The 22,876-nt window shown below is 37.3% G+C and overlaps 4 protein-coding genes across 10 annotated transcripts in view; 2 read left to right on the top strand and 2 right to left on the bottom strand.

The window, feature by feature from the left end:
• LOC137180078 (vascular cell adhesion protein 1-like) overlaps positions 1-2,617 on the bottom strand; it is a 41,887-nt gene extending 39,270 nt beyond the window's left edge. For 2 of the 6 annotated variants that reach the window (XM_067585279.1, XM_067585277.1), the window contains exon 1: positions 405-757. Coding sequence is in view for 5 of the 6 variants with exons in the window: in XM_067585277.1 (XP_067441378.1) it covers positions 405-480 (76 nt within the window). In the remaining variant the exon portion in view is untranslated. Of the gene's footprint in view, positions 1-404; positions 758-2,164 lie in introns of those variants that run through there. The other 4 variants (XM_067585278.1, XM_067585283.1, XM_067585282.1 and 1 more) reach the window with 4 other exon arrangements.
• A 3,348-nt stretch (positions 2,618-5,965) lies between these two features.
• Positions 5,966-7,928, top strand: LOC137180589 (lipopolysaccharide-induced tumor necrosis factor-alpha factor homolog). Its single transcript, XM_067585970.1, has 3 exons — positions 5,966-5,990; positions 6,152-6,278; positions 7,444-7,928. Exons 1-3 carry the CDS (start codon positions 5,966-5,968, stop codon positions 7,550-7,552), a joined length of 261 nt encoding a protein of 86 aa, XP_067442071.1. The 3' UTR covers positions 7,553-7,928.
• A 5,390-nt stretch (positions 7,929-13,318) lies between these two features.
• LOC137180074 (lipopolysaccharide-induced tumor necrosis factor-alpha factor homolog) lies at positions 13,319-14,177 on the top strand. Of its 2 annotated transcripts, none has more exons than XR_010927907.1 (4): positions 13,319-13,385; positions 13,536-13,565; positions 13,733-13,853; positions 13,972-14,177. XR_010927907.1 is itself a non-coding variant. In XM_067585272.1 (4 exons), the coding sequence occupies exons 2-4, from the start codon at positions 13,541-13,543 to the stop codon at positions 14,078-14,080; spliced, it is 255 nt and encodes an 84-aa protein (XP_067441373.1). In that variant the 5' UTR covers positions 13,319-13,385; positions 13,529-13,540; the 3' UTR covers positions 14,081-14,177. The 2 variants fall into 2 exon arrangements, 1 of the variants encoding a protein (XP_067441373.1); XM_067585272.1 differs by having other exon boundaries at positions 13,529-13,565.
• A 151-nt stretch (positions 14,178-14,328) lies between these two features.
• The window catches only part of LOC137180073 (uncharacterized), a 43,329-nt gene continuing 34,781 nt past the window's right edge, over positions 14,329-22,876 (bottom strand). Inside the window, exons 54-65 of the mRNA XM_067585270.1 lie at positions 22,605-22,690; positions 22,368-22,497; positions 21,472-21,662; positions 21,147-21,237; positions 20,894-21,023; positions 20,560-20,750; positions 19,273-19,434; positions 19,044-19,180; positions 17,351-17,490; positions 17,138-17,232; positions 16,546-16,807; positions 14,329-14,830 (exon numbers count right to left, since the gene is read on the bottom strand). Coding sequence (XP_067441371.1) covers positions 14,736-14,830; positions 16,546-16,807; positions 17,138-17,232; positions 17,351-17,490; positions 19,044-19,180; positions 19,273-19,434; positions 20,560-20,750; positions 20,894-21,023; positions 21,147-21,237; positions 21,472-21,662; positions 22,368-22,497; positions 22,605-22,690 — 1,710 coding nt within the window. The 3' untranslated portion in view covers positions 14,329-14,735. The remainder of the gene's footprint in view (positions 14,831-16,545; positions 16,808-17,137; positions 17,233-17,350; positions 17,491-19,043; positions 19,181-19,272; positions 19,435-20,559; positions 20,751-20,893; positions 21,024-21,146; positions 21,238-21,471; positions 21,663-22,367; positions 22,498-22,604; positions 22,691-22,876) is intronic.

Here is a 22,876-nt window from a genome sequence, read left to right as displayed (position 1 = left end):
TAACTTGACTGGGTGACCAGCCATACCAAGCTGACCAACAATACTGACAAACCAGCAAGACCCGCCTTACCAGCTTGTCCAGCCTGGTAAACCAACTAAACCAGTTTAACACCAGCTAAGACCAGCTAAAACCAGCAACCAATTTAAGCTGGTCTGTGCTGTTTTTTTTTTTTCCCAGCAGAATTGAGCACCTGAAAATTTTGATCCCATCTGATATACAGGTGCTGAAAACATTAAAAATAAATAAATAAATAAACAACCAAACAAAACATCACACTAAACTGTGTTTGGCGGCGTTTATCTAGGCTGTGAGGCTATTTTAAGCATTTTTTTACATCATTAATTTCGTCTACATGGAGCAGTAAACGCTCTCTATGACGGAGAAACACATGTAGAAGACTCACCACAGCTGGACACATGAAAGTCGTGCAGAGAGTTCAGCAAATAAACTGCGAAAAATGCGTAACAGAGAGAAAACATTATGTCCCGTTAGTCTTGTGAGTACATAGAGGTCCTGGTAATAAAAATCGTTGAGGCCAAAGTCCGACAGATGATTCGTCTGAAATTGAAAGTAGAAACGCTAAAGAAAGGCGCTATGAACCGGATGGTACGTGCTTCTCAGTCTCGTCGTTATCGTCAGATAAGTGGAAAAAAAACTCTGTTGTTTTTTGCAGAACTCTGGTAACTTGGCAACACAGGATGTCGATAATATTGAAACGTCAATCAACACACAAGCACACAGTATCAGTGGAGGAACAAGTATTCAGATCCTTTACTTAAGTAAAAGTACCAATACAGCAATGTAAAAATACTCCATTACAAGTAAAAGTCAAAGTACAGAAGTACATATATATATATATATATATATATATATATATATATATATATATATATATATATATACCTAACTCAAATAAAAAATCTCCTTGAGCTCACAAGCTCAGAACAACACACAGACTACTGGATGTAGACAGTGAAGCAGTGGGACAAATTAAGTATAAATAAAGGGGCAAATGAGTAAAAGTACCAACACAGTAATGTAAAAATACTCCAATACAAGTAAAAGTCCTGCATGAAAAATCCCACTTCAGTAAAAGTACAGAAGTATTAGCAACAAAATGTAGTTGAAGTATTGCAGTAAAAGTAGTGTTTTGGTCCCTCTGACTGATATATTATTATATATGACATCATTAGATTATTAATACTGAAGCATCAGTGTTAGAGCAGCATGTTACTGTTGTAGCTGCTGGAGGTGGAGCTAGTTTCAACTACTTTATATACAGTTAGATAGTTTAGTCCAGTGGTTCCCAACCTAGGGGTCGGGCACCTCTAAAGGGTCACCAGATATATCTGAGGGGTCGTGAGATGAAAAATGGGAGAGGAAGTCTTAATCTGAAAAGTAATTTGCATGGATCACTGGTATATTAGGCTAATTTGCGACTGCAATATTTTGAGTTAAAATATTTAGAAACAGATAAAGAAGATAATGTAGTATTTTTTTTTTTTAACATGTTGCTGTTTTAACACTGTTTTAATTTATTTACGGGTTTATTATTCATCATGTTAACAACTTTACAATACAATCAAATATAAAAGAGAAAGACAAGAATGCACGTTAGTGTTATGTACAAAGTGCCACCATTTATTTGCGAGTTTGTCATTTTATTCACATCAACGTTTTAACAATCAGGGGTCATGACTTTTGTCCCCAATTAAGTGGTTTGAAGTCATAAATTTCAGCACTGTCAAAGCATGTTGTATAAAGTTTACAGTGTAAGTAAAATATTTCAGAAAGACATTTCTACACATAGAACACTATATATAACACTATAGAGGCGTTATATCATACACTACAAGTACATTACTATACAATACAGCAAACAATAATGAAAGAAAAACACATTTTGGCAAACAAATTACTCAAAGATAAATCAATATACCATAACTGAATCTGAACCAGTCATTTGAACACGTGCCAGTTTTGATCCCATCTCATATACAAGTGTTGAAAACATTAAAAAATAAATAAATAAATAAACAACCAAACAAAACTCACTAAACTGTGTTTGGCGGCGTATATCTAGGCTGTATGCCTATTTAAGCATTTATATACATGGAGCAGTAAACGCTCTCTGTGACGGAGAAACACATGTAGAAGACTCACCAAAGCTGGACACATGGAAGTCGTGCAGAGAGCTCAGCAAAGAAACAGCGAGAAATGCGCAACAGAGAGAAAACATTATGCCCCGTTATTCTTGTGAGCAAACAAACTCTTGGTAATGAAAATAGTTGAGCCAGAGTCCGACGGAAGAAACGAATGAAACTGAGAGAAAAAGCAGTAGAAAGCCCGCTATGAACGGGAGGATACCTGCCTCCTGGTACCTGGTTATTGTTTATTGATCTGATTGAATGAATTTGACAGTCGTTTTTCTTGCAACATTAAATTCATGTTTTTAACGAATTAAACTGAGCATAGCCACAATAATTTTAACTTGGCAAACTGGTTACAAAGTAGTGAATAAAGTAGTATTCATTTTTAGCTGAAACGTTTTTCGTTAGAACAAGCTTGATTTCTTGCTATTTGCTTGCTAGCTAACAGGAGTAGGATTGCAAGCATCATTTATAGTTCATAAAGGCCAGCTTTCCTTGTTAACTAGCAACCAATGTTTTCCTGCAACATTAAATTGGTGTTTGTGCTCTAGACCATACTCTTAAATTTAGGCTACAGAGAGAGAGACCCAACAATTCCCTTATGAGTAAGCACTTGGCGACAGCGATGAGGAAAAACTCCCCTTTAACAGGAAGAAACCCCAAGCAGAACCTGGCTCTTGGAGAGAGAGGAGGGTGGGGACGCAGAGAAGCAGAACAACAACAGCACTAAAAACAGCAGCAACAATAATGGATACATGGCTAGCAGCAACAAACAGCAACGACAGCAGGAACAGCTGGAGAAGGACAGAAGAATTCTGGCTGTGTTAAATTGTATCTTTGTAGATCATAATAAATAATCATCAATAAATAGGCCTGGAAGATACATGTAACATACCAATGTAATGTCTTACAGCCTATATTTAAAGAATGTTAATAATCTAATATATAATCTTTTCAGGGGCGGTTTTGAAATATTTTGGAGGAACTTTCACTGCACCACCATCTACCTCATCAGCTGACATGACTGCTGCTGAGGGGACATCGTCAGAGACTTCGGGGGCATCTACTCCCTCCTCTGATGTGACTGCAGCTGCAGAGGTCATAACAGAGGTACCTGACAGACCTAACAGAGTACATGACTGCGTCTGCAGTGTTTGAAACACTTGGACAAGTTAAAAGCAAGTTTGGGGTACTGATAAACTTCCCAATCTTGGAAGATGAAACACCGGAGAAACAATGTGAGGAACTTGAGAACGCACTAAGGAGTGAAGAGGAAGCCGACATTTATGGGAGAGAACTGGCCATGGAAATCAGAAACTCTCCTCAGTTAGAAACAGGATGTCTGTATTTGAACTGCTGGACTTTGTCCAGAAGAAGAAACTGACAGAATTGTATCCAAATCTTTGTCTATCCGCGAGGATTGCCCGTATCCTGCCAGTGACTTTTGTAGTGTTCACTTTATTTAGCATATTTTGCACTCTTATATTGATTTTTCATTGCTATTTATTTGGCTAAATATTTTTGGTTTTATTGGTGTTCATTTGTCATTGTCTTTTTTTATAGACCTTGTTATGTGCAAGTTTGTTGCTCTGTATTGTTTAAATATATTGACTTTATTATTTATTATTTGCAATACTTTGTAATTGTTAATTGTATATTAACTTCTCAAATTTTTAATATATTTTTAATAGACATTGTCTTGTTCATGTTCATTGAGTTATGAGCATTGTGTGTGATTTGGTGGTTGTGCTGTGAGTGTTTTGGGGCCACAAACAAAATCTTGTTTAGGGCCACCAAGATCCTAGGGCCAGCCCTGGTCCCTTGGTAAGATGTTCTGAAACCAGCATAGTGACAGGTTAAGAAATGCAAACAAGAGACGACAAGATGTTATAAAAACAGCAAAATCAACAAGATTCTCAAGACAGTGCTCGAGCCATGCAGAAAAACAGGAAACAGCAAAACATTAATGCAATAATACAGCAACAATACCCACTATTCTATAGATGTAGCCATGCAAAGCAATACAATGCAATGAAATACTATGCAGCAACACTGATTATAACCATTTTTTGGACCACTTTCTGATAAACTACTTTATATAAAGGATTTATAAGCATTAATTAATGGCTTTATTAATGCTTTATAGATCATTCATAATCCATTAAGATCCAATGAGAACTTGTGCAGGTTTTGGAAAATCCTCATCCACTCTGAATTGCAAACTAGATATAAACTGTCATAGATATATATATATATATGAGAGAGACTACAATGCAAACCATGTCCACTAGAAAAATCAGAAGATGGCAGCACTTAATAGTCAGAAGTTCTTGTTTCACTTTCTGCTCTTAAAACACTTAAGTTGACTCTGAATACACATCAGCTAAAAAGTAGAAAGTAAGGATGAAGACAAATGCCAAATAACTTGTATCTTTATCCTGGTCAATGACTGTCACACACAGATTGTCACTATTCTGTGCATCAGGGAACAACACATTCATTCATTCATTCATTCATTCATTTTTTTATCAGAAGTTTAGGAAATGCAGACTGATAACAGACTGGCACTGTGTGACCTGAATTCAGTACCGAAGCATTAAATGCACAATCTAATTTGCAGCAGCGGGAGCATGTGCTGTTAATTTCAGTCTGAATGGAAGGTTATTTGTCTTTAATTAGTTTCATACACTGCAAGTCTCTAAGCAACAGAGATGTTTTCCAATAAACCAGGTCATTTTACGTCTTAAAAACACATCATGTTTTTCTTTACTCCATTCTTTAAATTGAAAATTGTGATTTTTATGGGATTAGCTGCCTTGGTCTGAGGCAGCACAGAAGACAACAGCGGTAATTATGTCCTTTGATAAGATCAAGTTTTAAGTTTACTGTTATCACATTTATATAAATCCCAATATGTGCACTGAACATTCTCACACACAGTAAGAGGAAATGAGTTCTCCTGTGGGCCATGGCGCACAAACAAATGTGCACTCAGATTATAACAATGTTAACTGTACGATGCAATTCCCCCTTAAATTTTCAATCCATCCCCAGAAAAAGGACATCTAAAGGTTGGATTGCATTTGGGAAAATCCAGCTGCGAGTTGCTGTAATGTTCTTGTAGACTATTTTGTCAATCATTGGATTTGTGAAAGGGTTGGGTCAGAGACATCTCATGACTGGGAGAAAGTAAACGAGATTTTCAGGGAAGGTGTATCCCTGCAGAAAGCTGTGCTCTGTGTGAAAACTGTCTGGACTGCAGTCTTAACATTCTTCTACACAAACTGTGAGTACTCATTTAAATAAGTTACGGTTCATTTGTTAGACTGATCCTGTTAAAAGCCTATTTTTAGGATTTTAGAGGGGGGTTTTGTCAGGTGTGTTGTCCTTGTCACGTTGTGAATTTACATGCACTGTCAGGGAATGATGTTGAATCCCAACATACTGTATATTTGTAAATCTCAATACTAGAGAAAAATATGTGTTTCCTGATTGATTGTGATGAGTGATGATTTGTGAATAAATTATGAGGATAACTAATACAATTTCAAAATATTTTACAAAGAAATACAACCCTTTGAGGTGAAAAGACATCAGATTGGTATATGTTTTAAATAATTTTTATGTTATGCTATCAATAATCAATAATCATTTATTGGATGAGAAGATTTGTGATCACCATAATATATCACAAGTTATAAAAATGTATAAATGTAGTTTTTATTTGTGTATTATGAATTGATCATGAATGATTTGATACTAGCATGTGTGTTTTATCCTATATTTTACCTGATATGAATTGTTTACAGGAAAAATGGAAAGTGCACAAGCGCCTTTTGGTGAGTTTATACTGTCTGTACAGCTCCGATACAACAGAAAACATTTAGACCTGTGGACTGTTTGTTAAAGTAACATCGCTCTAATTTCCTGCAACATTATTGGAAACCTAACTCTATTCACCCCTCCGTCTTCTCTCCATCCTCATGTGGTCTACTGACAGTCGGTCCATTAGGAGATGGTCCAGTTCAGATTGCCTGTCCGAAGTGCCATCAGACAGTACTCTCCAAGGTGGATTACTCCTCCGGTCTGCTCACTTACCTTCTCTGTGGAGGCCTCTTCTTCTGCGGGTATGTAATGATGCATTGCATTATTTACTCCATTATGATATGCTTGAAGACTTAAAGTCTGAAACAAAATTGCTGAGTGGCTGAAAAAGAGACAAAAGACAAAAAGAGACAAAACATTTTGGGAAATGTTCTTTGTTTCTAAGAGTTAAATGAGAATATTAACACAACTCTCCTGTCTGTGTTTTAAAAATGGTCCTAGAGCCGAGAGGCAATTAGCTTAGCTTAGCATAAAGACTGCAAGCAGGGGTTACAGTTAACCTTGTCCAAAGTTAAAAAATACGCTCCTAAACCCCACTATTTAACATATCTCCATATACTGTATAATCTGCACATAAACAGTAATGCTAAAATGACAGTTTGTGGTTTGAAGCTGAATCCAGGTGCAGTGACTTACTGGAGTTTTGTCATCACAGTGCGGTTGCCAGTCAGACAGAGGAGACACAGATGGATAAACTGTTGTTTGTCAAGAAATACACCACGTAACTCCCAGTAAAACCCACAAATAAAACTAATAATCAATTCAGATAATTACAAATGACTTATATATGTGGTTTCGCTTTTTAATAAATATATGTAAAATATAATGCATAACACATTGGAAATAGGTGATTTAGGCTTCCAGTTATCTGGTGTGACTACAAGGATAGCATTGGGGATACCTTGAAATAAAAATGGAAATAATGTGTGAGCAGAACAGAATAACTGGAGGTTTTCCTGATCCTCTCATTCCCAGATATAGCATGGATGCAGCATTAGCATGTTTGCACACTATGTGAGGTTGACAAGAGTTTGGTCATTTGTTTTGAACTGTTTGATAAGTGAAATTTTTGACCTGTCAATGGCTCCGGGGGGGGGGGCATCAAAGATATTAACGATCCTCTCAGGACCATGAGTGTCTGTTGACAAATTTTACAGCAGTAAATTCAATAAACTGTCAAGATATTTCACTCTGGACCAATGAGTAGGAACAGCCCAATAGACAGATAGATACTAGTGTGGCAAAAAAATTGTCTGAAATTAACAAGAGACAATTAATGAAACTGTGTTTGGCTGGAAATATGCTTGTGTGACCTTTATTTTTTAAAAAATGCTTAGATAAATGATAAAAGAATAGAATATTTAACATTATAGATGAGCTCCTGACTTTTGCTGCTCTCCTCTCCAGCTTTGTTTTAGGTTGCTGTCTCATCCCGTTCTGTGTGGACCGGCTGAAAGATGCAAAGCACACCTGTCCTACCTGTAAGACTGTACTCGGCGTGTATAAACGCTTATAACTGATAAGATGTCCTTCCGAGGGTTCATCAGTACACCACACTACAGATAGCAGAGTTTCCTCCTCCGGGAGAAAGAATGGACCAGTGTTGAATCTGGAAAATTTGCTAAACTTAATTATATTGAATCTGACAGTAATAGAGGTAGTCACTGACACTGTTATTTACCAGCTTGTGCCTCTTATTCAGTTGTGATGTGCTGCCGTAAGACCTTCACAAAGTTAGACTGGAGAAACTTATTCATAGCTCAAACTTACTTTTATATTCATGGTGATTATATATTAAGTTTGATGTTACTGTACACATAAAATAAATGTAACTCCTTTATAATGTGCTCCCTTAACACCCTTAAAAACATTAATAAAATGTGACCAAGATAATAAACTGTGACCAAGTGATGGATGAGTTTTGATCAGTGTGCAATGATTTACAACATGCATTTATTATTGATCTCATACAGCTCCAGGCATGCCCTTCTTTTTCAAGGTAAGGCTGTACTGATGCAGCATTCAACATTCATTCAGAACAAGCTTGAATTTATGCAGATTTGTCTGAAGAACATTAAAGCCAGATTGTAATTTAGACATGGGTTGAGTTGGAGGAGCCAAATGCATATAAGACAGTATCATCCGCATACAAATTGATACTAAAAGTCTGTGTTGTGGTGAAAAAAATCAATCAAATTAAACTTTTTTGTCCACTTTTGTTGTACAAAAGTAGAAATTAGTCTTTAGCTTGCATGACAATCAACATTAATATCACATCATACATTACAAAAAGAGGTAGTAAAAAACTTTTGACGCTATATTAGATGAAAAAAAGAGAGAATAATTTGCTAGAAATAATTTAAAATAATTTACTATGTATATATATATATATATGGTTTATTTGAGTGCAACTAGTAAAGGACCCACCACAGAGCCTTGTGGTACCCCTAGTTTGTTGGCTAAAATGCAGCGGTCAACAGTATCAAAATCCTTATGAAGATCAACAAACTTGCAAACTTACAAACACAATGCTGTTTCATGTCCAGTGGGTGTATAATATTGTTTAATACAGCTGTAGTCGTAGTAATTGTACTACGTCATTGTCTAAAACCTGATTGCTGTGAATAGAGAATACGGTTATAGTCTAGATAAGTACATCGTTGGCTGTCAAGGGAGGAGATTGTAGATATTGGATGATAATTCTTCATCAGTGGATCCACCTTTGTGCAGGGGGTTTACCTGAGCTGCCTTCCATACTGCTGGTATCTTACCAGTAATGATTAAATATATAGGTAATGCAAGCTGTTATACAATGAACCCTAAGACTTCACTGGGTGACTGTCTGATTTTTAAACTTGAAAGTACATTGAGTACTTCATAGTGACTGAAAGGCCTAAAGGAAAAAGTGCTTCTTGTGGCATATGACAGAGTAAATAGGGCTCCCCCTGCTGGTTCAGGAGAGGAATCAGCTGTGGATGTCCAGCAGAGATAAAATGATGATTGAAAGCTTCTTCAATATCAAGTCTGTTAGTGATTGGACCACTTTCACAAATTAAAAAGTGGTCCAATCTGCAAAGGTAGTAAGGTTAAGGGTTTTCCAGATGGAAACTACATTACCACGATACTGCTAAATCAGAGTACAACCTGTTGACAGGTTGTAATCTGATTTAGGACGTCTTATCATTAGAACAACACTGTTTCTTTGATGTCTAATTGTTTGCTAATTAATCTCAGTAGCAGTAAATAGTGACCAAGCTTTATCAGTTCCGCATATGGCTTGTGAAAACAAAGGCTTTGCATGTTTTTTGATTCTGTGATGTATCAGTGAAGCATGACTCTCAGCGATCTGGGTAAACGTGTGGGAAAACTGATAAAGAGCAAATTCAGGGTCTGGGATGGAGTGTGTTCTGAGTATGGGCGAGTACTCCCATTAGTCAAATATGAGAAACACCTTTCAGTATAACGTAATAACCCAAACTACAGCCTCCAAAATAACAATAAAACAGATTAATGCCTCTGTGAAACAAATTAAATAAGTTTTTAAAAAGTAAAAGTAAATAGTTTTTACCTTAGTTGTGCATGTGGTGTGCAACATAGGCGCCTGGTTATTAAAACGAGGGAGCAAACTTGTAAAGATACATAATTGGGGGAAAAATTGTAATTTAAAACAAATGCATTTCTACACCACCTAACCTCTTGGATTAAGTCGAGAAACAGCCACCCACACTAGTCTAGATTAGTTAGATTGAGGGCGCTATGAAAACCAGGAATGCATCAAGAACAGTATATTATTGGGTGGATCAGGACAGGAAATGCTTATTAGAAGAATGGCTATTTCATATTTGAAAAACATTATGTAGCCTAAAATGTTAGTAGGTTGCAGGCTACTAGGTCATCTTCAAGGACTAGACCTTACTTCCCCTTAGAGTAAACTTGCAGCCCTCATTTAGCTTATTTTCCTTTCCTTATTTTCTTTCTAGATGACAGCCTCTACATGGTTGGATCACTTTTTTATATGAACACAGCTCGGCTCAGCATAACAACAGCACCCTTATCTTTTCTGTGCGAAGCATCCAGGACTGTTGCTCACATAGTTGATATTAACAATATCAGCCAAGATTTCTTTTTACAGGCAGAGTTTGCGCCTTTGTGTCCAGGAGCTACATTAAAAAAAACATATTACAGTGAGGTTCAGATTTCAGGCCTGCAGTCCAAAGTGGCTCTGGTTAGTGTGAGACTCTCAGCAGCAGCATCTCATAGTGTACAGAAGCAACTGACGCTCAGGGAGAGTGAGTGAAGTCGCTCGCACATTTACAGCCATTGGTTCGCCAGATAAGATAAGATAAAATAAGGTAAGGTAAGGTAAGGTAAGGTAAGGTAAGGTAGGGTAAGATAAGATAAGATAAGATAAGATAAGATAAGATAAGACTTTATTGTCCCAGGGGGAATAATTCAACATTACTACATGTCAGAGAAGTCAGAGTACACATCTAATCAAAAGATACTTGATACTTGTGACACATGATGTTCCTGGCCTGTTCCTCTCACTGACATTTTCACTTTCAGAAAAGTAAAATATGGAACATATGGTCAAAGTTGCTTCCCATTTACATTTTCTCAGTTTCTCACCATGCATCAAGACTAACCACAGCGGCTTGGGTTTGAATCCAGTCTGGGCACCTTGCTGCATGTCATCCCCTCTCTCTCCTCTGCCCTTCCTGTCTCCCTCTACTATACTATCAAATAAAGAGGAAATGCCAAAAAAAACCCAAAACCCCCCAAAAAAGAACAAAACTGCTGCTGTTGTTGGAGTCATGTTCCACCAGATTCAGCACAAAGCCAAAATGTGACCAGTGTCGAAAGAAGTATTCAGACCCTTTACTTAAGTAAAAGTACCAACACAGCAATGTAGAAATACTTCATTACAAGTAAAAGTCCTGCATGAAAAATCCTACTTGAATAGAAGTACATAAGTATTAGCAGCAAAATGTAGTTAAAGTATTACAGAAAAGTAGTGGTTTGGTCCCTCCGACTGATATATTATTATATATGACATCATAAGATTATTAATACTGAAGCATCAGTGTTAGAGCAGCATGTTACTGTTGTAGCTGCTGGAGGTGGAGCTAGTTTGCACTACTTTATATACAGTTAGCCAGTTTAGTCCAGTGGTACAATATTTCCCTCTGAAATGTAGTGGAGTGGAAGTATAAAGTAGCGACAAATAGAAATACTCAAGTAAAGTACAAAAACCTCAAAATTGTACTTAAGTACTTGAGTAAATGTACTTTGTTACTCTCCACCACTGAATGCGACACTACTCTTAGTGACTTTGATAAGTCTCCAGCTAATGAGATAGCTAGCTGCCTCCATAAACCACTACACATTTCACAACAAAACACCCCCACAATGACAAGTCGCCCACTCCCGAGTACTCACAGCTAAAACAACATTATTTCCTCAACAAAGGAGCAGAAAACAAGCTCTAGAGCAATAGCAGAACATAGCTTACCCCATTTGTTTTTCCTGGTGGCAGTTAAAAGTTTGTAATAAGCACACATTTCACAACAAAACCGCAGCGTGTTGCTCCCCAGCCACAGCTCACTGAGCCTACTGGTGTTTAGTAAACAAGGTTGGTAAAAACAAGTTGGCGGTCTTCGGGTCGGGTCAGGTTTGGGTGGTTGATAAATGCATATTTGTGCGAGTTGGGTAGTGCGGATTAGCTCTCACTGGTCAGCGGCCACATAAACATAAAACACTGTGACATTATATATGTGACTGAAAATAAGGAAAAGCATAATAGGTTCCCTTCAAAGATACAAGAGTTAACAATAATAATATTTTGACTTTTCCCCTAAGAGTTGTGAAGGGAACCCTATGTGACCACACACAGAGTAAAAGTATGAAGTACTGAGGTCACAAATGGGGAAAAAATAAACTTAACATTCGGCTTCTTGTTGAGATGACTTTGGAGAAGTTGTTTTCAGTTCTGGTAATTGGGAGGCCACTCTGAGAGAAAAGTGAGCATAAACTCTGGTGACTTTAAGTTGTGTTTTGATTTTTTCTGTGACTTCAAATATTTGGTACATCACATATATTCCATTATTCAGATTTATAGATAGAAATTGGATTCCTCATCGAGTTTTCTTTACTTTTACTATACTTTTAGAATATAATCACATGAACATTTATTTAGTACTTCTGCTTTTATACAGTTCCTGAATTTTCTTAACCAGTTGTGAAACCGAGAACCACAAGTAGTAAAACCTTTTGCCACATGTATCGACTGGAGGAGCTGGGAATCACGCCACCGATCTTCTGATTAATGGACGACCCGCTCTACCTCCTGAACCACAGCTGCCCCTAATTAATTAACTGTTATTTTTTTATTAATTATAATAATAATTAATTTATATATTTATTATTATTTCTTTGGCACTGGCTATGGCTATAGAACTGGTGCAGTAATTTACCGATTATGACATGAAATGGGATTCCGTACCAGCAGTCCACAGGCTGTTGGTAAAGACTGGTTTTCCGTGCTGATAGTAGTTTGTTATATTTTCTATTGGCATTATTCAAGGGGGGAACAGACTTTGACACAACACCGGACCACTTGTAGACCACTAACCATACATTTCTTACCATCACTTCGAGCATTTTAGTGCCATTAAATGGGACATTTTTCCCACATTCTACTGTTTTAACCCAAACCATGATCTTTCACTAACCCTAACCAAATGGTTTTTGTGCCTAAAACCTAACCATTTTAACCCAAACCACAGGAACATGGATGTATGAGAGCTGGATACTGAACCAAAAATGGTGCCCATTCAGTCCAATAAGAATTGCTCTGCTGGCACCAAAAAAAGTTTCTAGCTTCCGGGTTTGCATCCGTGTTGTGCGGCCCACTGAATATGCGCAGTAGTGTTTCTCCTGCTCGGCCTATAGACTTTATATTGTGATGATGTCACAGATTTTTAAATCCCTTTTCTCAGCTTGAGGAAAGTTTTACATTAATTGTATTTTACTTGAGTATTTCCATTTTGTGCTACTTTATGCTTCTACTCCACCACATTTCAGAGGGAAATATTGTACTTTTTATTCCACTGCTTTTATTTCACAGCTATAGTTACTTGTTACCTTTCAGATCAATATTTTATACATCATCAGTTTGTTATATAAGCATTATTATAGATTAGACTATCCAACAGTGTTATAAAGAGTTAAATTTTTTTCCACCTTGTTGTTGAGAGGGGGTTGGTAAGTGAGATATCAACAGATAAATTCAGTCAGGGGGAAGTAGTCCTTTCTCTTCTCATTTCAACCTTGTCCAAGTCATCCAAACTGTAAGTACCTTTTAAATACATTATGACTCCTCCGTTTTGAATTTTATAGGGTTACATGTGAACTACTATGCATTACTACACATTTATACTGAATTCCAATATATTATGTATTGTAGACTGAATCTTATCTTTGTTATGAATAGTTTGCAGGAACAATGGCAGTTGCACAAGTGTCTGTTGGTAAGTCTATACTATCTGTCATTTGGGGCAGATAATTACAAGACAACATTCCTAGACAAGTAGATTGTTTCTTATATAAACAACTTAGCTCTAATTTTCTGTGACTATACTAATAAGTAAGTTGATGTACTATTCTTCACTTTTCTGCTCTGTTCCATTTCTCCTAGTACTGGAAGACTGTCCGGTTCAGGTTGCCTGTCCTCATTGCAATCAGACAGTACTCTCCAAGATGGAGTACTCCAACGGTTTGCTCTCCTACCTTTCCTGTGTAGGCCTCTTCCTCTGTGGGTAAGTAATTAGGGCCAGATCATGAGTTACCTGTCCTTTATGTTTTGATAAGAATATTTAAATCATCTTGTATATGAACAGAGGATCTATTCCCCAACTGTCTCTCTTCTTCGTCCAGCTGTGCTCTAGGTTGCTGTCTCATCCCGTTCTGTGTGGACCACCTGAGAGATATCAAGCACATCTGTCCTACCTGCAAGACTGTACTTGGTGCTCATAAACGTTTATAACTAATATGGTGTCCTTACAGTTAACCTTTATCTCACTCATCAGCAAACCTGAGTTATTCAGAATTTTTTAATTAATTAATAAAGGTTGTCACTGACACTTCTGTACTGCATCTTATTCTCAAAGTTAGACTAGAGAGACATAAGGTTTTATACTGTAGCTTACATATCAGAATTATTCAAATATTAAGCAATATTTTCAAGGCAAAATTTGTGTTACTGCATAGATGAAATGAAGTAACCCTTTCAAGTGACACTCCTCTTCACACCCTTTAATATTGATAGACTGAGTTCTGATGATTATGGTTGTCTTAATACAGTAAGTGCTCAAAATGGATACACAGGATTACAGCAACATAAACATAGATGTGAACTTTCACCTTCATTTTTCAATTAAACCTTCATTTTTAAAAAATCAATTAATCAAACCATCGAGACAAAAAGAGAAAGCAAAGCAAATAAATGCATTTTAAAATGAATAGGTTTCTGTGTATACACATTTCTGGCTTAAGGACTAACTAATCAAGAATACATTATTTACATCCATTGTTGTTATTGCACATTAAATATGTTCTACCTGCAGTAGTAAGCAATACAATGTAGCATGTAACAAATTCATTTCAAAATTGTCAGCCATGTGCAGCAGAGTCCCGTTCCTTCATACTATAATGTGCTGAGAGGTGACGAGGAGTGCGAGGAGAATGAGGAAGGATAAGCCTGCCTGTTCTGCTTGGATGCGGGCGCCACTGTGACCTAAGAAAGACACACAAACTCACATTAGAGATGAGGAACACTCTATTTTCTCTTGATTTAGAATAATATATCAAATTTCCAATGTATTGATCTAAAGTTAGTGGATGATTGGAGTGTCCATGTCTTTACTGGAAGAGTGAGATGTTCTCCTGAGGCTTCTGCATAAAAGCAGGTTCTCATTTTGTGAAAATTTCTACCATCTAGTGGCGATCTAGAAAACCACCCTCTGAGTTATGGTTGCTATGTCTGTCAAGCTTTCCATGGTAACAGGACACTTAGTTTACAATGATAATGGCGGCAGATTTAGCACTTTTTTTAAATGTGTTTAAAATGTGTCCTTGATTTCAGACAGATGCAAAGCTTCTGCTGTCTGAAATTATAACTGTTTCTAGCAGATTTTATCAGCTGTTGCTAGCTAGCTAATTAAGCTAATGTTAGCTCCATTAGTTGGTTGAAAAGTCTGTCTCACTCAGACTTGTTAATGTTCTGAACTTTTAAAACATATACCCTATAAAAAGGTCTTAAATGGGCCATATTATGCTTTTTGTGATTTTCTGTTACTTACATACTATTTATATATATAAAATATTTATTTATATTATTTATATACAGTTGACATTTTGAGTGATTAATGAGAAATGTAGTGAAATCCAACCAATCAGAACGGAGTAGACTTATCAGGGGGGCCTTAAAGAGACAGGACCTAAAACGGCCTGTTTCAGACAGAGGCTGAACTGAGGGGCTGCATAAAAGGGTCAGTATAAGATAAATGAGGAGTTTTTTTCAACTGTAAATCATGCAAAGATATTCCAGTAGAGCCCCAGATTAAAAATATAGATGTGGAAATGTGCATAATATGGCACATTTAAATATAGACTTGATGGCAACCTACATGATATCGTGTTTAGAGACTACATGTTCAAGCTCAGTTGATGTAGAAGACACGGAAATTAAGAAACAGCATTGCTGTTGTATTGCAGCGTAGAGTTAATCAGTGCCTGTATTAGTAAGTATAATATGTAAAAATGTGACCAGTGTTTCATTCTAACATAACACTGTTTAGCTGCTTATAGCTGATGATTGCTTGGTGTTTTTTGTTTGTATTTTCAAACAGTATGTTTCACTTTACCTTACAAAACAAAAGGCTTTTAGAATGAGGACTATAACCTGTTCTGTGAATGTAGCGCTTTCTCAGGTAACGAATTTGGCTGGAGTTGCTGGAGTATAAACTTCCCAAAAACCAACAAAGAGCAGGAAAGAGCTATATCTGATATATTAGCATCCACAGACTACGCAGTGGACGTGCCAGTTTTACGTAACCTATAACCCAACAAAATATTATTGTATGAAATCCTCCTTGGCCTTGTAGAGCTGGGTTTCTTACTAACGTAGGAAGTAAGCTAGTTATCTCGAAATGCTAACATTTGCAACTTAGATTATAGGAGACAGACACACTGTTTAATCTATACCTTGGAAAGGTAAAAAAAAAATACACCAAACACAATCCTCCAAACTCTTCAAATGCAGAGTTTCGCTCTTACTCAGCCCCATGGCCACCACTTCTACATGCTGGGAAATCCAAAGCTTGACAGACCTGCTGTGCCAAGTTATGAGTTGCTAAGCTATGATTGGACAATCATTGTTCGGGGGAGGGGTTTAGCGGACTGTCAGTTGTTTCCTGAGTAATTTTGTCACACAACTTTTTCAGTACTCACTTGTGGTGGTAGCAGATCCCGCTGCGGAGGTGCCGGATCCAGACCCTGCAGTAGTTAATGATGAAGGACGGGCAGTAGTGGCAGGCGCCTGGGTGGTGGAAGTGGAGTCAGCCCTGCCTCCTGTAAGCCCCAGCCCCAGTGTGTCAAGCTCTGACTGTAACCTGCTGCTGATCCAGTTTTGTACCAGTGTCTGGTTTTCATAGGACTTCAACTCTGGCAGATTGGTGCCGAGAAGACCTTTAACTTCATCAACACTGAGGCTCTAGAGAGAACAGAGCAGAGAAATATTATACTCATGTGCAAATAAACACACACATTTAAAAAAATAAATAAATCAAGCACAACATAAAAACTGATCAACACCAGTGAGACAAAGCCATAACTAAGAATACAGGTAGCAGTGTTTTGTCCAAATGTAGCTGCGAGTAACTACAGAAACAGAGCACTTTAGTAGTCAGTCTTTAGAATCCTGCCTCACATGGACTCACAAACACTGTTAAATGCTCCTTTTAAAATTACAATTTTGGATTCCTATTCAAACAGTGAGAAAGAATCAACTAGAGACTTTGTGTGACACACACACTCCACTGACCTGTACAACGCTCTCATCCAGACTGGTGAAGGTCGCCATGTCCATGTTGACATCGGAGGACGACAAAGTTCGAAGATATGCGATTCCAGCGCCCCCTGCAGGCCGGGAAAGAAAACAGTGAGTTTGTTGGCTCCTGTTTGTGTTCAGCTGAAGTTTATCTGCATGCAGTGTGGATGTATTCATGTTTGTTTGTGTGTGGGTCTGTTTGCCTACCCATGTAAGGTGCCGTGAGCTGGAAGGAGGAAGCAGAGACAGTTGTGCGGGTGTTGTCGGCAAATGCTTGTACAGCGATAGTGAACAGTTCTTTCTTTTTCTCCAGGGTGCAGTTGGACACTGTCAGGGCGTCGGCGTCTCTGCAGGAGATACAAGCAAACATCCGGGTATTAGATGGGAAAACCAAACACTCCAACCAACAAGTGAAAAGACAAGTGAACTTTTTGAGACTTATTTTTTCTTTTTGTCAGTTTAAGTACAAGAACTAAGTATAAGAACTTTCAAACTTTTGTTTTTCATGACATTTTTTTGTTTAGCCAAAAGAAAATAGCTGCTTCCTGGCAATAATGTTAATATGGAGGGATCCCCCCCCCCCCCCAAACTGTAACGTCATATTGAAATATAAGTATATAGTTAACTGCATGTCAGTCACTAGTTACTGCTACTAATTTGTTTACTGGGTTTTTACTGTCAGCTTTATGCAAGTAACTTTAATATGAAAAACTAATGAATGTATCATAATCCCTTGAATTTTCATGCCTTTTTTTTTTTTTTAAAAAATAACCCAAATTCTTTCCTAATATTCAAACTATTTTCTCTTTTTATTGGCATTTTTTTAAGGTAGACTATCTTTTTACTTTTCATTTTTATCTCCAGGACAGGATTCAGCTTCTCAGAGGTGTAATCTCCCTATTCTCCATCTCTAAACTGTGTTCTCTGACTGTCCATCTGCCACAATACAGATAAAGAGAAGGCAGGAGTTGAAAAAAAGTGAAAAAAAGTGGGTAAACTACTCTGAGGGGCAGTTATTATTGTGAGCTCATAACAATAAGCTTTACCAGCAGAAACTAGTGATTTCTTTACTTTTTGCTTTAAAGAAGTACTGCCACTAGAAACATCATGTAATACATATTTTGATTTAAAATTAATATTCTCCTATAAAGACATTAGAAGTGAACCTCAGTCTAGGATATGACAGTAAAGACGCAAATACAACATTTTGATTTGAAATAGAGAGTAGAGGTAGACCAATAAATCGACCGTGCTGGTGTATCGGCTGTTATTAACTTATTGCAGATACAACTGTGTGTGTGTGTCGGCTAATAAATAACAAGAAGTAAATGACAATAAGAAAATAAGTAACAAGAAATGTTAGTACAAAAATGCCAAAATAGGTTTGATGTCATTTAGAAATCGTGTCACCTTCACATAGTTTGTCTACCAGAGAACCCACTCAGTACATATCTTGATCACAATTAAAAACCAAATCTATGAGATCAGGACTGATTGTCTATATTATGAGTTTGTTAGAAAAAACACTATTGGCTGATAGTAATCTCTTTTTTTAAAAAACTCAAAACATCTATATTGGTATCTGCCTAAAAATTCAGTATTGTTCGAGCTATAGTAGGAATAGTAAATTAATACATAAATAATATAGATATTTTCTTATAATTTTAATTGTTTAGTTGTATTGTTATGAAAGCACAATAAAAAAAAACAACAACCCCGACTTCACCTACCCCTATATATGTAACCGTTTAACCTAAATGAAGCCTTTGCATCTTCTGTATATGAACAGTCAGTTGAGATGTGAATTAGTTGTTCCACAAGCACTGATGGTAAACACTGTTTGGACTCAGATGTCATGATACAACTGGAACAATCCTCCAAACACACACAGACTTCTTACTTGAGGCTTTGTTGGGAAATACTCTTGAGAACGTCGGCGTCCAGGGAACATAGGTTGACTCCCCCGATGACGTTGAGCTCTGCGCTGCCGAGTTTGTTCCCGGCTACACTCAGATACTTAGAAATGATGGCCTTCGCCTGGATGAGGAAGAAACGTGCATTCATGAGTACGCACACGTGTATATACAGTACGCACAACACGCTCAACACACTTTACTTGTTTTCCATACCAGGCTCGGGTCCCACTCCCCGTCGGACGAGTCCATCAACGCAGAGAGTGTGTCGATCGTAGTGATGGTCCACGTACTGATGTCATTAGTGGAGGCCTCACGGGACGCCGATCCTAAGAGTTGAACCTGATCCTCCGGGACGATAGAGGTGGTTGCGTAAGCCTGTAAATAAACGTGAATCAGTGAGAAGACATCACTCGCCAGAAAATCAAGATCAGAGTCAGTTCATTTGTTAAAGATTCACTGTGGAGTTTAAACTATAAATAGATGCAGATAACGAAGAGAAAAAATGGAGAGAAAATGCAAATTAGTCAATAAAATCACAGATATTTTTCAAAACCATTGTCAGACAGATTCTTGTATCATTTTTGTTTAATTCTGATTTTGTAAAATAAAAAATATTCGAAACAATTCCTTTATTATTTAAAATTTAAAAAAACCTTGTATGCAAGTAACACATTTTGATATGTGCACCATACGAAGCAATTTGATCAGTTCATCATCATTGCTCTCTGCCCAGATCATACTCTTTTTAAATTTTGTGCTTTTTTTTTACTACCATACTTGTTCATGAAATACTTTGAATGTAAACAACAGTAGATGGTGTCCAGCTAACGTCATATGACATCTAGTTTTAATAGGCAAGCCCTGGTAGTCTACTGGTTACGATGCAGCCCACAAAACTGCAACGTTTACAATTTGATATACAGATGTTTTGTCTTGAATACAGTCTACCAACCTAAAATGTTTGGACCATGTTCTTAAATGTTTTTCTGAGTCTTGTCCTTCCTGTGCTACCAGAAAGGACACAGAAAGCATCAGTGTCTCCTCTTAACTGTCTTTCCTTCACTTGTTGAGCTGCATGAACCGGTAACAGTTTATATCTCTGATCTCCTCATCCTCTGTTCTACCTCCAGACTCCTCTGACCTGCTGACCAATCACTGCTCTTCATTCCACCTTCCCGGTTCTAATCTAGTTGTGATCGGACATTTTCCATCGTTGTCTCTAGATCGTAGGTTACGTTGCCCCTCGCTGTATGATCCTTCTCCACCGGTATCTATAAAACCCGTCTTAGGACCCATCTCTTTTCTTTGGCATTCATCAGTCATCATAAAAACATTACAGGTCACACAAATACGTCTTTTTGTCTTTACGCTTTTATCCAAATTACTGATTCTCTTGCCTTTATTCATTCATTTATTATTATCCAATTGTTATTTTTAACTGATGGTGATTAAGCAATGTTTTAAAAGGCTCCTACAAACCAAACACATCACGTCACCTACCTCTTGCAGCTTGCTGAGAACAATCTTGAGGTATTCTTCCTGGTCCACCTTGTCAGTGATGGCAGCCAAGTTGTCTTTGACAGTCGCGGCGCTGAGGCAGCAGTTGAACTGGGTGATATCGTCATAGTCGAAGGGGAACGTCTCATCACTGATGGTCACCTGGGTGATGGTTCCTACAGTGCACTCATTTACTAAAACAGAGGAAGAGTCAGAGAGAAAAAAAAGGTTACTAGTGACTTATGATGGATGAAAACATACTTTGTGCCTTTGGAAACGGCAAATTCATAAAGAAGAAATGAGCAGAGGAGATAAAGAGAGAGAGAGAGAGACTAACCTATGGATCGCTTTGACTTCTGTTTAATGGATGCTCTTATTTGACGTTTCAGTCTCCTCCTTTTCTGTCTGCTCACGTTGTTTCTCCTGAGAACCCCCAGGAAGTACCTCAAGAATCTCCGCTTTGTTCTCTGCGTGACGGTTCAAAAAAAACCAAAACAAAAACAGTCCACACAGACATCAGTCAAACACCGGACAGATGATGTCAACTTATCCATTAAATGAAGACATACATGTGTTCCTTTGTTACTCACTTTGTTAAAGTTATCATAGAAGGTTGAAGTCAAATACAGCGGTAACATCCCGAGGTCCCTCAGAGTCTGTTCATTCCATGTTGATGGAGCTCTAGTTACCGAAAAACACAAAGTATAAAAACTTAATAAATGACAAAACTCAAACTTAGATAAAAACTTATATTTCTACTGGTTACTGAATAACTTTTTTCTGTTTTGATGTTTTTTGGAAAGAAAAATATAGAACAAAAAGAATAAGAGGACTACATATATACAGTATAAATATAGATAGTTTTTTTTCTTATCACTGAAAACAGAGTACTGTATTGCACAGCTGTTGACGTACCCGTATCGTGTTTTCCCGCTCAGCAGCACAGTTTGAACAGCAGCAGCTTGAGCATCAGTGAGATCCGGGCAGTTGTTGAGTTTATCCAAGATGGACGGGTCAGAGTTCTCGATGTAGGAATCGTCCAGAGTACAGCACATGTTTCCCAAAACCGATATATTATCCTCAGTCAAACTTGTGTTGGTGATACCCTTAGAAAGTAAAAGAATGAAGAACAGAGATGAATTACACGTCAGAACATTAAAAGAAAAGTAGATTTATACTGTTGACACTCAAAGTTGTGTTTTTACACAGGAATGAGTCTTAACTAAACATGTTAATAGAATAATGATAGAATAAATATCTGAAGCATGTCTTAGAATCACTAACTTCTTGACTATGTAGTCCTGGAGTAAAACAAGATTAATTTAAACCACCTACAGTATAAGAAATAATAAAATACTGAACTGAAGCTCAAAAATCCCATAATTTGGTGGAACCAGAGGAATGAAAACAGATGCTTTAAACAGACAGTAAAAAATCTCTGAAATTATCTCTGCTGCTTTTTTTTAATGTACATGCCAAAAAATATTATTGAGTGGATCTTTAGTGGTGGTCTTTATGGGGATCTTCATTGAAATTATCCAAATAATCCTCCAGTGTGTCCTCACTAACAGACAACAATAATCAAATGTAAATCTGCTTCCTTGCAAATTTAATTTAAACCATCATTTGGTCCTGGATGAACTTTAATCTTCATTCAGGAAATATATTAAGTTTATTCACCACTAGGACAAACTTCAGTATATTCTATATATTCATAGAAACCATGTCTTGGAAAGCCAGTTTAAACCTAGTTGAACAGCCCGACGTGGTCTAGCCTAATCTCTGTTGTTAATTATTGTTCATGGACTCACCAGACAGCTCCTGGCGTTGGCAAACAGAGTAGTCACTCTGTAGCTGAGGGCAAGGGAGAAGACGGAGAAGTCTGCATCTGCAAGCTGTTCAAAATAGGACCTGCAGCTGGCCTGCGGCACCAGGGAGTAACTGTAGACAGAAACAGACGGTAACTCACTCAAACTGTTCTGTTATTGAATCGCAGCCTGTTTTTAGCCTAAACCAACACAAATTAATCCGATCAATTCTAAACTCACTCGTAATACAGCAGGATATCATGAGGGTAGAGGTTAAAGCTGGTGGCATCTGATTCTTCTCGAATGTAGTTGTACATGCAGGTCAACTGTTGGTTAAAAAACAAACATGAAGTGTTATTAACATACAGCATTTCCTTTGCTGTGGCAGTGAGCGGTTATTTGTAAGTGAAAAGATGTCTTGAAGTCTAAAAAACTGGGCTAAATTTGGTTGTAAAGTGATGTTACATACAACCTAAAAGTCTTGTTTTGAACAGCATTTGAACAGCTGTGTT

This window comes from Thunnus thynnus, chromosome 3 (genome assembly GCF_963924715.1).
Source record: "Thunnus thynnus chromosome 3, fThuThy2.1, whole genome shotgun sequence".
Classification (NCBI taxonomy): Eukaryota; Metazoa; Chordata; class Actinopteri; order Scombriformes; family Scombridae; genus Thunnus; species Thunnus thynnus.
The sequence above is the reverse complement of the archived record's forward strand: the minus strand, read 5'-3'. Positions and strand labels throughout refer to the sequence as shown.